The sequence below is a fragment of the Phaseolus vulgaris genome, chromosome 10, assembly GCF_000499845.2.
Source record: "Phaseolus vulgaris cultivar G19833 chromosome 10, P. vulgaris v2.0, whole genome shotgun sequence".
NCBI classification, from domain to species: Eukaryota; Viridiplantae; Streptophyta; class Magnoliopsida; order Fabales; family Fabaceae; genus Phaseolus; species Phaseolus vulgaris.
The window spans coordinates 1,665,169-1,679,047 of NC_023750.2; the positions used below are offsets into that span (position 1 = coordinate 1,665,169).

Here is a 13,879-nt window from a genome sequence, read left to right on the forward strand (position 1 = left end):
TTGGGGTTGCACCTCTTTCACTTTCTTTTTGAGTTCGTTGTCGTTTTCCCTCTTCTCCTCCACATCCTCTTACACCTTCTCCTCAAGCTTTCTCTTCAACCATTGGTGGTGGTCGTGGTGGGTGCGCCTCTTTTCACGGTGGTTGGTCGTCGTCATGGGTGTGGCTGTTTTGAGGTGGTTGGTCGTGGTGGTGGGTGCACATCTTTCCACAGTGATTGGTCGTCATCGTGGGTGCGACTGTTTTGATAGTGGTTGGGTGGTGGTATTGGTGACCAAAGGTAATACATTTTGTTTGTGTTTGGTATTTGCTTATTTTTTTGGAGTATGATGATTTTTTGTGGAATATACCTTTAAACTGTATATATTTTGGTGTACTTAGTTTCTGTAAATATTTATGATTTTTCAGATTTTTTTTTCTCCGAAAAAGGCCTCTTTTGAAGCTATGATATTGTGAAGAAAAATGATGTTGGTATGAGTTGTCCAAATATTGAGACTCTATTGTGAATTCAGTCACCATTGAGTATATAGACAATGAGAGAGAGGTCACTACATACTGATATTGTATATAATTAATCCTTGTTTGAGTATCTATTACATATACGTGTCTTGGTGTATAAATAATGCTTAGTCTTGCTTTGGATAGATAATCCTGTGAGTGATTATTGCATATATGTGTTTTGATATGAAAATAATGTAGAGTCTTTCTTTGGAATGTTAGGTTGATGACTCAAAGTGAACTTATTAACAAAAATGACATCTAGCATGAAAAAAAATGTTACTAGACTTTACAATAAAGGTTACCATGAATTTGATAGGATAAATTGTATTAACTTATTTTTTAAATTAAACAAGTTAAAAATATTTAAAATAATAGCATAAAATTGAACATCACAATTATGAATAAAAAAGTATATTTAATAAAAATCAGAAGATTCAAGTTGTTTTTATTAATCTTTGTAAAAAACTGTTTTTGTTTCGAGCCTATCCTAGCGAGTGTTGGGTTTATCAGGCCAACACCCATAATATGTTATCCCACGCACGAACTCCTATCTATCACTCTCAGCGTGAGGGGGGGGTGTTGGAGATCCCACATCGACTAGATATTAGAGCCTTTCATAGTATATAAGTGGGTGCAATCCTCACCTCATTGAGCCGGTTTTATGGGGTTGAGTTAGGCTTAAAGTCCACTCTTTAATATGATATCAGAGCCATTTCGATCCTATCCTAGCGAGTATTTGTTGGGTTTATCAGGCCACCACCCATAATATGTTATCCCACTCTCGGCGTGAGGGAGTGTGTTGGAGATCCCACATCGACTAGAGATAAGGACAATTCATTGTATATAAATGGGTGCAGACCTCAACCCTATGAGCCGGTTTTATGGGATTGAGTTAGGCTTAAAGTCCACTTCGTAATATTAATCATATTTATGTTCTGTTTAAGTTTTATTTTTTTATAAAATAATAAAAGATAATTTCTCAATATTTCATAATAATGTACTGTTACAATGGTGGGGCATGAAATTATATTGTACTACTTGCCTCATAGATATTTGAACATTCGTGAAGATAATTTATATTATTTATAATTTGAATATTTATATGTATATACAATTTTTTTTATTCAAACATTCATATTTTCATATATTCAACAACTTTTCTAGTTTTTACTGACTTGAACGACAATCTTTTACAGGTGAATCTCCTTTCAATCTTCATTAACAACTTGGTGACCCTTCCTCGAAGAATTAAGCTCAATTTTCTCAAAGTATCACTCTTTCTACCTTGAGAGAATGGTTCTTCCTGGTAAGAACATTTGGTTCCCACCGTAGGGTCTGGGTAAAATTATTCTTAAGCCACAAAGCTTTATGGTACTTACCAAATGCAAAATTGTTACATCATCATCGTCATCGAACCTTGAGATGGATCCATTAGTCTAGAACCTTGAATGCACATACGAAGACTCCTTTAGAAAAACGAGGAAAATCTCCAAAACACAATAGGTGTCACTACAACATAAATTTGGCAAAGATTTGGAAAAGTTTCCTTTAAGAGCGTTTAAAATGAAGAAGCTACAACATGTGATTCACACATTTAGTAAGGAAAACAATATCAAGCCTTAATGATTGAAGATTTACATATACATAATGATTTTAAAGATGAGCTAAAGATCAAGACGCATTGAAACCTACAAGCATATTGAAAAAAAGTCTTTAGGAGAATTCCATGTTGGGATTGAACGTTGGTGCTAAATCTCTACTCATGTTCTATTGTATGTTGTTACTGTAAAATCTTGTGTTCTTCTTTGGGTGTCTTATAAAAAGCTCATCTTATTGTTCCTTCTTTTGAGGTTTGGAGATCTCTCTCCCTTTGATTTTGGTGGTGTTGGATCTTTAACCACCATTTGCTGTTAAAGGTGAGTTCTATGAGCTTTAATTTTTTATATGTTTTTTTTTGTATTGTGTTGTAATTATATTTTGAAGTCTATGGTTAAGAGTTCATAATTGAGTATTACATTTTTGTAAGGTTATTTCATCTTAAGTGAAATTGTCCTTTAATATGGTTTTTATCACCTCACTAATTGAACTATAGGACGAGACAACTATGGTGACAAACGTGGATGCTCGATGAGTTAATTTAGCAAAGAGAAATAAAAGTGAAATGAATTAAAATGCAGAATTATTGATTATATATAAATATTTAAATTATTATGATAAATTATATACTTTTATTATAATAATTATATCGTTTTAAATGTGTTTTTATCCCTTTTTTTAAAATATTTTTTAGTAGCTTTATTTTACAACCATTGAAATTATGAAAATACAGAAAATGAAAATGATTATTTTTCATTGAAGTATAAAGAATAATATACAACCTTTTAACTAAATATATAATAACACATGAATATGAACATTTTTGCTTTATAGAAACAAAATTTTAAACTTATAGAATAAACAATTAATTAAATTTAAGAAAATAATATTCAATTAAAAAATTATTTTAATTTTCACATGATATTTAAAATTTAAAATCTGAAATAAATTCTTATGCGTCTTACTTTCACTTTATAAAATCTATACATAAACTATTTAATGGACAAATATACATAAAACATTTAAAAATAAATAAATTACATCTCATCATTCTTGTATGAAGTTTTATTTTTTCCAGAAGATAAGTTTCCTTGGAAAAATCTAAAAAATTAATGAATCCTCTTCCATGATACATTTTTTAATATAACTTTTAACCATTTTCCTATTTTGTGTTCATTAAAGTTAACTGGATAGATCTTTCTCCATATTTCATGAATTAAATGCAACACTTAGAAAGTCTTAACTCCTGAAATGGTCCTTTTTTGCTAATAAAAAAACTGAGAAAGTTAAGTGATAACCAGGCTCTATTGTGGTTGTATTTTCATAATAATACCATGACTTTCTTAGAGGTTTTAAGAGCATTTTTTTTTTATTGAGATCACTCTCGAAGCACATACTTCAACAATTATAATTTCTTAAAAAATAAGTGTACTTACAAAAGGACTGAAAATATCTCAATTCTTCATTAAGCTTTTTAAATTGTTGTTAATTCTAGTTAAGGATATCGTATGGTCTTCGATCTTCGATCGCTGTAGGTGGTATATCTGTAAAAGATACTCTGATGTCTAAGTCAGTATTCAATATGCGATAGTTGAGTGGAATATTGTCTTGGTTGGTGTGCTGATTTACATGATTGTGATGGCCAGACACTAGACCAAAATTAAGGTATATTATTGAGTTAACTTTAAAATTTTAGATAAAATTTTGTACAGTAATTACGTTAATCATTTGTATTAAAAGATGTTTATGGCATTTATAAGGACTATATCAGTCACGTTATTCGAAAAATATTTAACCAAAGTCTTGATTGAGACCCCTCGGAACCGTACAATATAATAAGAACTATTTTTCATTATTTTCTTTTGATGATCAATTCTATAGATTTTAGTCTAGTCCCCAATCATCTTATACTTTCTTTATATTATACGGTACCTATTTAGTAAATTTAGGAGTTTTCTTAGGATAATTCTTTATTTAGCAATTATACTAAGTAATTTTCTTTTAAAAGAAAAAGTAAGTTTTAACTTTATTAAGTGAATCTTTTGTCTTAATCTCATGAACATACATAAATGTTTTTTTTATCGACCTATAATACCAACACAAGTACATCAATTCCTCCATTGTTACATATCACTAGGTTCATTAGTATTACTTCAATAATTTTATGATATTCATTGGCCATTCATACAAAATACAAAGAGGGACACATTTCTCATCTCATTGTACATACAACCAAAATCAATATCTAAATTTAATTATACAATAAAAAGATATTCTGGAATAGGGATTGAACACAATATTATCCCCATGCAGCTAAAGACACAAAACAACAACAAAACATAATATTGCACACATTTTATTAATCAAACTTTTAGACTCGAAACTTAGCCAAAACATAGAGAGGATTCTTCTTATGCTGAGTAATTCCTGGCAACACTTCAGTATCAATATCTTCCTTTCTTATTCCGGGTGGTAATTCCCAATCAAATGACCTGAGAAGATTGGCTAGAATAAGATCCAATGAAGCAATTGCCATAAGGATACCAGGGCAAATTCTACGTCCAGCACCAAATGGAATGAACTCAAAATCTTGCCCTCGAAAATCTGTTGTACTATCTAAGAACCTCTCTGGTAAAAACTCCTCTGGGTCTTTCCAAGTGTTAGGGTCTCTATGGATAGCCCAAGCATTCACATACACTATTGTCTTGGCTGGAATTTCATAGCCCTCTAAAATACATGGTTCATTTGTTTCCCTTTGCACAAGTAGGGGTGCTGGTAGGTGCAGTCTCAGTGTCTCTTTTATCACAGCCTTTAAATAGGGAAGCTTTTGAATATCATCTTCATGTAGAAAATCCTTTTCATTCCCCAAATTCCTAAGTTCTTCTTGAACTTTCTTCATTACTCTTGGATTTTTTAGCAGTGCGGTCATAGCCCAGACCGTTGTAGCAGAAGTTGTGTCCGTTGCTCCTATAAGCATATTCTGTAGAAAAGAAATCAACAATTCATAATTGATCCAAGTTATTTTGATAAATAAGCTTTTAAATTTAACTACAATTTTTAAGAAGTGAACTTAAATTTATTATATATAGTTTTGGTACAAGCGATAATATAGTTTTTAAAACAAAAAGTTTTTTTGGGTCGAGGTTTTAAATGAAAGATATGGGTGAAACAAATGTGATTTTAGGAGTTAGAGTCACGAGGAAGGAAAATAATATATTACTATTCCAAGAACAATATATTGAATTTTTTTTAGGAAGTTTAGCTATTATATGACTTTAAATCAGTAGACATCTCTTATGATGTTAACTCTTAATTAAAGAAAAATATAGGATAACCTATTTCGAGGTCTCAATATGCCCGGATAATTGGGAGCTTAATGCTTTTAATGAACTTTTCTATACCAGACATTGTATGCAGTAAAAAGATTGAGTAGGTACACTTAATATCCTAATTAGGATTATTGGGATGCACTTGCAAAACTTTTAAAATACTTAAGAGGTACAATAGATTATGTCATTGAATATAGTGGATTTCCTGTTGTGCTAAAAGGATACAATGATGCTAACTAGATCACTGATTCAGATGAGACAAAATTCACTCGTGGTTATATGTTTATACTTGAGGTGGTGCAGTTACATGGAAATCTGTCATGCAAATATTTATTGCAAGATCAACAATAGAATCAAAGTTTTTTGTTCTTGAAATAGTTGGAAGTTAAGTTGAGTGGTTAAAAAACTTCGTAGCAAATATTTCGTTAGGAATGAAACCAACATCATTTGTATAGTGATTGTCAAACAACAATAACTATATCTAAAAACAAAACTTAGAATGGAAAGAACATACATACACATTTGAGACATAATTTGGTAAAGTAGCTTATAGCTTATATAAAGAGTGAAACAATTTCCATTAATTATGTTAAGTCAAAACCTTAGGAAGAATCATGAAACATCAAAGAGAATGAGACTCAAGTCACTTGGAAAAAGAAAACAAGTGATGGAAACCCAACCTTTATGAATAAGGTTTATATGGATCAAAACAAGTCAAATTTATCCATTCTTATGGTGTGTGAAAGTGCTAGATATTACATTATTGAAAGGATAAACTTTGTAGTTAAAATTCTATGGAGCAAAAAATTTAACTTCTAACAAAGTTTTAATTAAACACATAATATTTAAATAAAATGGTCTATCTCAAGTAGATAAATTAAATGAGGAAAGGGAAGGAACTCCAAACCATGAACACAGCTTTGATATGATCATTTTGGAGATCTACAGAAAACGAACGTTGCTTTTTGAGTTGAAGTAAGACATCTATTAAATCCTCGTTCTCTGGTTTCTTTCTGTTGGGATCCATGTGTTCATCAATGACTTGTTGGTAGAAGGTATCCAACTCCTTGAAATTCTGTTCAAGACGACCACGTAGTCCTCTGAGTTTATCAATCCAACCCAAGAAAGGAATATAATCTGAGAAAAACAGCATGGCCAACATGGCTTGACACTCATTCAGTAGCCTATGGAACATGCTCCTTTCTGTTCCTTCATCTTCATACCTGGTGGAAAATGGAACAACGTATGATACTAAAAATTGTGAAACATTTGATTAAACTTGGTACTGCTATGCTGTCACTTTACCTTAAACAAATAGTATAACTTAGAAAACAGTTTTGAAAGTATATCTGTCACTCATTTTCGTCTAAAATTTAGAAGAAAAATGTTGCTTTTTGACAACTGCAGAATATAAGAAATCAAAATTAAGTGAGTTTGTTTGAGTGTGAACAGTAGTATTCTCCATGTGTCTCTTGCAATACCTTCTCCCAAAGGCAATTCTACATATAATGGTGCTGGTGAGGGACACGAGTGCATCACTCAAATTTGTAACCTTAGAAGATGAGGCATGCATGGATATTTTTCCCATCATTTGCTTGACCTCAAAGTGTCTTATTGAGGAAAAGTTAGAGACACGAATGGAGCTAAGAATATGAACAACACAAATTTTTCTGATTTCTCTCCAGTAACTATTGTAGGGGGAAAAAGCAATGTCAACCCCATTATAAGACAGTTTCTGTTGGCCAAGTAGTCTAGGTCGCCCACAAAACTGAAGGTCATGATCCTTCATTACCTCTTTGGCAAGTTTAGGAGAGGAAACAACAATGGCTGGTCTTAAACCTAATTTGAGGGAAAATATTGGGCCATATTTTGTTGAGAATTTCCATAGCTGAAGAGGAAGAGCAGAAGTATTCAGCTGATGAAGGTTCCCTATTATGGGAAGGCCTCTGGGACCAGGTGGAAATGGTGGGTTGTTCAAGGTTTTGCGGCAGAGGAAGAATGAGAAAAACACAGGAATAGCGAGGCATAGAATTAGAAGTGGGGACAACATTGTTTCTATCACAATGAGGTGGAAGAAAACGCTCTCGTGAATCTCATGTTAGAATTATATAGGATCTTATATAGGGGGCAGTAGCAGAACCATGTTACGTGAATTTCACAATAATATTTTACTAGTACGACGTCAACGATGATTCCAAATTCCAAAAGATTCCTCAATGAAAAACTATAGAAAGTAAAATAAATAAAAAATTCCATTGAGACGGACAATAACAAAAGTAAAAACATTAGGAGATTAGAGATTAATTATAAAATAAAAGTTCAAATCTGTTTTGTAAACAAAATATTGTGTTATATATACTACAAGAAAATCATGAAATAAAAACTAATTTTAAAAACAAAATATAATTAGTTGCTATAGTGACTAAATTAGAAACTATTTTAGAGACTAAAAAAAAATTGTTTCTAAATTAGTTTCCATTATTGTTAAATGGTTTCTAAATTGGTATCTAATTATAAACCAAAGTTTTTGCTACCAAAGTCTGGAAATTGGGGACAAGAAAGTTAAGGTTAATATGTAGCAGTATGCATATGATACTTTATTCTTTTGTGAAGTCAATTCCAAGAGTGTGTTTAACATTAAGGTGTCATTAAATTCTTTTGAATTGTGCTATGGTCTTAAGGTGAATTTCTTGAAGAGTAGGATTGGTGGGGTGGGGATTGATCAAACAACGATGCAGCAGTTTACAGCTATTCTTAATTGTGAGGTGATGAGAATTCCTTTTAAATACTTGGGTTTGTTGGTTGGGGGTGTTACAAGAGAGGTGTTTTTGGGGTGGCGCGATAAAAAAATTGAAGACTAGAATGTGAAGATGGAAATGTAGGCTTTTCTCATTGGCTGGGAGGATATGCCTTATTAAGTCCATGCTTTCGTCAATTATGTTATTTTACATGTCTCTATATAAGTTGTCTGTTGTAGTGTTAAAAGAGATAGAAAGAATTCAAAGGGCATTTTCTGTGGGGGTGGGGCTCGGAAAGGAGGAAGATCGCTTGGACTTATTGGAAAAAAGTTTGCGAGCCTCGAGAGGCTGGCGGTCTGAGTATTATTGATTTGAAACTTCTCAATATTTCTCTTTTAGAAAAATGGATTTGACATTTGAGGACAAACAAGGGAGGCTTGTGGAAGGGTATTCTTGAGTCCAAGTACGGAGGTTGTAGAAGACTGAGAGATCAAAGGGTTAATGTAAAGGAGTCTCTCTGGTAGAAAGACTTGAAGGAGGTTTGGACATTGGAGAATTGAGGAAGGAGTTTTGAAGATCGTTTTAAGTGGATGATTGGTAATGGAAAGAAAATCAGTTTATGAGGTGATAATTGGACGATTTGAAGCGGGTGGATATTAACTGTGTTGATATTGAGGTACATCAAATAATGAGGTTTTGTCTTCTAATATTATAACATATATTATGAAAAATATAAATTAAACTATAGGATTCCCTCTTGATATATTTATATAAAAAAAAACTATCGACAATAAGACATAAAACCTAATTCTCGTCATTGTTATGTGAATGACATAAAAGAAAAGAGAAAATAGTAGGTATGATAAAGAATGAAAAGAGAGTTAAGAAAGAAGAAAAAAAAAAAAAAGAGATTCCCAATAGGAAGATGAATGAGAATAAAATACTTATGTAGGAGAAGATGTGATGGGTAAGAAGAAAAAAAATCTCTTTGTTATCTTCTCTACTCATTTAAATATAAGACAACAAATTAATTAATTAATTTGTTTTATATTCTATTTTTCCCGTATTGTTATTAGAGTGTTTTGCACATTATTGAAATGGTAACTAATGGGCTTGAATCACATAAGAAATTATTTGAATGAAAGACTCTAAGTGTATATGCACTGTTGTAACAACTTTTAGGTAGAACTTTGAAAAATAAAAAAGATGATGAATGGACATGAAAGAAACACAAATTTATATTATTAAGTTACTGATGGTGGTTTAATTTAAATCTATTTTTGAGAAACGAGCTGACTTAACTCTAGTATAGTTGATAAATGAGTGTTGTCGTAACCACATATACTAAAAACAATTAAGATAATAATATTGTTCAAAATGAGGTGGAAATACAATAAAGATTAAGTATATATATATATATATATGATTTAGAATGAATATGATAATTTAATAGTAAGTAATATAATGAGATTGAAACTTGATACAAAACAAAGTAGAAGGTTAATAATTCATAACAAGTGTTGGGATTGAAGTATTTGTAAATCTTTTTTTTATTTACAAATGCTTTGTTATTCAAGTTCACTATTCCTTGTGACCAAACTAAGTGAATTCCTTGATCATGGTTATTTAGAACAACAAACTATCATAATCAATTATTAACTCACAATAAATTGCTTCTGCATTAAGATAGAATAGTTCAAGTCAAGTACTCAATTTCGTTCCAAGTCATTGACATACTTGGTTGATTTGAAAGAGTTCATAAAATGAACGTGTCTCCCAACATCATTCAAGCATTAAGCATTCAATTAAATAAAATAAACTGAATTTTAAGAACAAGCATTCATAAATAAAAACACCTTATGAAACATTACATTGCTCTCCAATCCTAATAAGATAAATTTAGCTACTCATGATAAATCTTACAAAGAAGCTCAAATATGAGTTGCTAACAACAACAAACATGGATCTTTGAATGTTGTATGTTAGTTGAGGTTCTATTATTTTTCCTTTGGTGTACCTTTGTTTCGACCTCCTTTGAAGTACCAGTGTTAAGACGTTAGACGATCTATCATCCATCAGAGAGTCTTGTGACACGAGAGTGATGAGCATATATTTATTCACACACAATAGCCTTAATCATAGATTATTGGACTATAATAATAAATAAATCCATTGTTTTAATTAATATTCATATAATTGGGTTTATTTGGGCCTTAACTATTATTATTGTTAATTTTGTGTTTTTAGAGTAAATTATCTGAAGCATCTACCTTTGTGAATGGGCCAAACATGCAAAAGTCCAAGTTGCTTCTTTGAATCAAAACAGAAAACAAATTCTGAGGAAAAGAAAGAGAAAATAAAAGCTACAAGATTCCAGAAACAAAATTGGAAGCAAATCTTCTGCAAAATAAAAAGAATTATGAAAAGTGAAAACTGTTTACAAAATCTAAACTGCAATATTTTCCCAAGATCCTTGGAGCAGAAAAGCCTATAAAAGGACACAAGCATCAAGGAGAGAAGAGAGAGCTTCATAGGGTTTTCTTAGTTTATTTTCTTCTTAGTAATTCTTTTGTTTTGCCTCCGCATGGAAGGCTAAAACCTTTTTGGTTGATTCCTTTGTAATTTCCCATTGAGTTCTGAGGTTTTGTTCAATAAAAGTTTCGATTTTTAATTCTCTATAACAGTTGTTTTTCTTGTCTAATCTTCTGGAAAACTAGTTTTTGTGAGAGGTTGTACTTGAACGCATGATTGAGAGTCTTCCTTATCTTAAACTTTGGTTTCTTAGTTAGTTCGCATTGTTCTAATTAATTTCTTGGGCGCATGATTCAAGGGAGAGGAGGTAAGCATTCCCATGGAGTATACGCATGGAACAAAGTGGGTATTGATTAAACCAGTAGACGCATGCTTTACTGGTGAGTTTCAGTTGAATCAGATCGGCGCATGTTCAATCTGGTTTAGCTCTGTTGGAGGATTGAGAAAAGATTAATCTTTAGAGAACCTGTGAAGAATTCAATGGTGGAAGAACTTGGGATCAACCGCTTTTTATTTGTTATTTTAATCTCTTTTATATTTTCTGCACAGCTATTTCAAACCCCCTTTTTATCTTTATTGTTATTGCTAACTTTTATTGCTTGCAGATAGATTTTAAACCCTGATCAACTGATTTTACTATTGGATTCGTTGGGATACGACTTGGGAACATTTGTTCACAATTATACTATCATCTCTTTAGTGTTAGACAAGTCTACGCTAGAATCATATTAATTTGACAGCAAAACGACGGCTATCAAATTTGGCGCCGTTGCCGGGGATTCCAATTTGATTTTGGTTATCAGATTTTTCTTTCTTATCTGCATAATTTTTTTTTTCCTAATTTTTTTTTCCGCATATTTAACCTGTGTTTTCTTTCTATTAGTTTTTATTTATTTAATATAGTAATAAAAAAAACGAAAATAAAAAATAAAAAATCTAATATTTAGGATATCTGTTATTTTATTTTATTTTGATTTGTTTTTATTTTCTTTCTTTATATTTTTATCTTTATTCTGTTTTGATTTGTTTTATTTTCTTTCTTTATATCTTTTATCTTTATTTTGTTTTTATTTTATTTTATCTCATATATCTTTTATCTTTATTTTTGTTTTGTTTTTTATTTTATTCCTTTATATCTTTTATCTTTATCTTATTTTGCCTTTATTTTATATATTTTCTGTTTTTAGTTATTTCTTTTGTTTTGTTTTGTCATCTTTATTTATTTCTATTTTTGTTTTTGTTTACTGTTTTTATTTTCTATATTTTATTTATTTTTACATAATATTTTTTTTCTTTTTTTCTTTTTTTCTCTCTAACTATTTTTTTTTTAAAGCATTAAGTGTAGCATTTGCATTAGTTTTTATTTTTATAGGATTTTGCATTTAGGGTAGACACTTCAGTTGCTACTCTTTAAGTTTTTAAATTGAAAGCAATTCAGGGAAGACTCTGGCTAGGAAAGACTTGGTTTTTAAGTTTGTCCGCTTGTGACTCACCTCTCTTTCCTGGGAGTTTACTTGGTTTGCTTTTCAATTAAAAAAAAAAAGTTTGCTCTGAGGCGTCTAATAGGTGTTGGTGTCCATTACATATCTCCCCTGTTTTCAATTCTAAAATGGAACGGAAATTAGCTGAACAAATTTACAATTATGATAATCATTGTGAGCCATATTTGCAGCAATCTTCACAGTTTTATAAGCAGCTTTTACAGCAATGTGAACCCTACTTTCAACAGCCTCAAAATTATAATTCATATTATCAACAATGTGAGCAGCCTTTGCAGCAATGTGGACCCTACTTTCAACCGCCTCTACATTATAATTCATATTATCAGCAATATGAACAGCCTTTGCAGCAATGTGAACCTCACTTCCAGCAGCCTCAACGTTATAATCCATATTGTCAACAGTCTTATGAGCAACCTCAACAACAACCATATTATCAGCAAAACTATTTTGATGAAAGACAACCATCTTTTCAACCATTTGTGCAAACTGATAATACTCCTCGTAATCTTGAAGAACCAACTTTAGAGGAGTTGATGAGGTAAATGACGGAGAGTAACACAAAATTTCAAGAATGGACGGCTGAAAAATTTGGAATTCAAAAGGAAGAACCAAAGCAAATAAAGGAGGTCAACATGAAATATGATCAAGAATGGGCGGCTAAAAAAATTGCAATTCAAAAGGAAGAACCAACTTTAGAAGAGTTGGTGAGGCGGATGGAGGAGATGAACATGAAATATGATCAAGAATGGGAGGCTAAAAAAGTTCTAATGCAAAAGGAGGCTGATGTTGTAGCAAGAAGAGAGAAAATTGATCAAATGATTGGAGAGATTGCAGATTATGTTCAAGAGATGAAATCACCTCATGATCCAGATATAACTCTTGATCCAGACACTGATGGAATGTCTAACCTTGAAGCACCTACCTTTGCCATAGACACTCTCGAAAATAAATGGGGCATATCAACTGTTTTTAAAGTTAATCCGAATGATTTGCATGAAGCTGAGCTAGCTGAACCTAAGATTGCTACACCATTGAATGCTACTGTCCAACCTCTACTGATGGAGGAGAAATCATTGCTAAATCATGAGGGGTTAAAAGTTGTGACATGTGAAGATCATTTAGTACATCACATAAACATTCAGGATGAAAATGTGTTTGAGTTTCTAGGAGATTTTAACTTCTCCAATCCAATTAAATGTACAGATGTTGAGATAGAATGCACTAACTCTTGTGATGCAGGTCTTGATAGAGAAATTGTTGATGCTGATATACTTGCCGAATCTACTGAAAAAGATTGTGCACTAGCAGATGGCTTTGACATAGTTTTGGAGGTAATACAAGAAGAGGAAGAGGAGATGTTACCCATCTTTCAAGTAGACACTGCTAGTGGAGAAGAAAATGATATTATTCTTCCATCCTTAAAGCTTCAAAGAGTACAACCTCCACTATTTAAGGTGAAACCCATATCACTCATTCCATCATCTCCACTGGCTACACCTTCTATCATAATTGGAACGTTTGAAAGCAGCCTTTACCAGCCACCACCACCTCCTAACTTACATTTCATTCCATCTCCCACCCCAACTAGACCGTCTACCCTAGCTAGACTGTCTAGCCTTAGACCACTGCCCTTAGACGATCCTCAAACAGCTAACCATATCAGATCGTCTATGATTAATAAAT

At 31.8% G+C, this 13,879-nt stretch overlaps 1 protein-coding gene across 1 annotated transcript; it reads right to left on the bottom strand.

Annotated features, from left to right (window-relative positions):
• Positions 1-4,243: 4,243 nt before the first annotated feature.
• On the bottom strand, positions 4,244-7,505 carry LOC137818912 (cytochrome P450 83B1-like). The gene is made up of 3 exons (XM_068622567.1): positions 6,906-7,505; positions 6,332-6,647; positions 4,244-5,075 (listed from the first exon to the last, which is right to left on the bottom strand). The coding sequence occupies exons 1-3, from the start codon at positions 7,472-7,474 to the stop codon at positions 4,467-4,469; spliced, it is 1,494 nt and encodes a 497-aa protein (XP_068478668.1). The 5' UTR covers positions 7,475-7,505; the 3' UTR covers positions 4,244-4,466.
• Positions 7,506-13,879: the final 6,374 nt, after the last annotated feature.

What these genes read in the sequence shown, in the direction of transcription:
- LOC137818912 (XM_068622567.1), bottom strand. Translation starts at nt 7,474, where the DNA reads ATGTTGTCCCCACTTCTAATTCTATGCCTCGCTATTCCTGTGTTTTTC. An exon ending in AGAATTGCCTTTGGGAGAAG is followed by an intron (nt 6,648 to 6,905) that starts GTATTGCAAGAG and finishes ATTTTCCACCAG; the next exon opens with GTATGAAGATGAAGGAACAG. An exon ending in ATATCAAAGCTGTGTTCATG is followed by an intron (nt 5,076 to 6,331) that starts GTTTGGAGTTCC and finishes TCTTTTCTACAG; the next exon opens with AATATGCTTATAGGAGCAAC.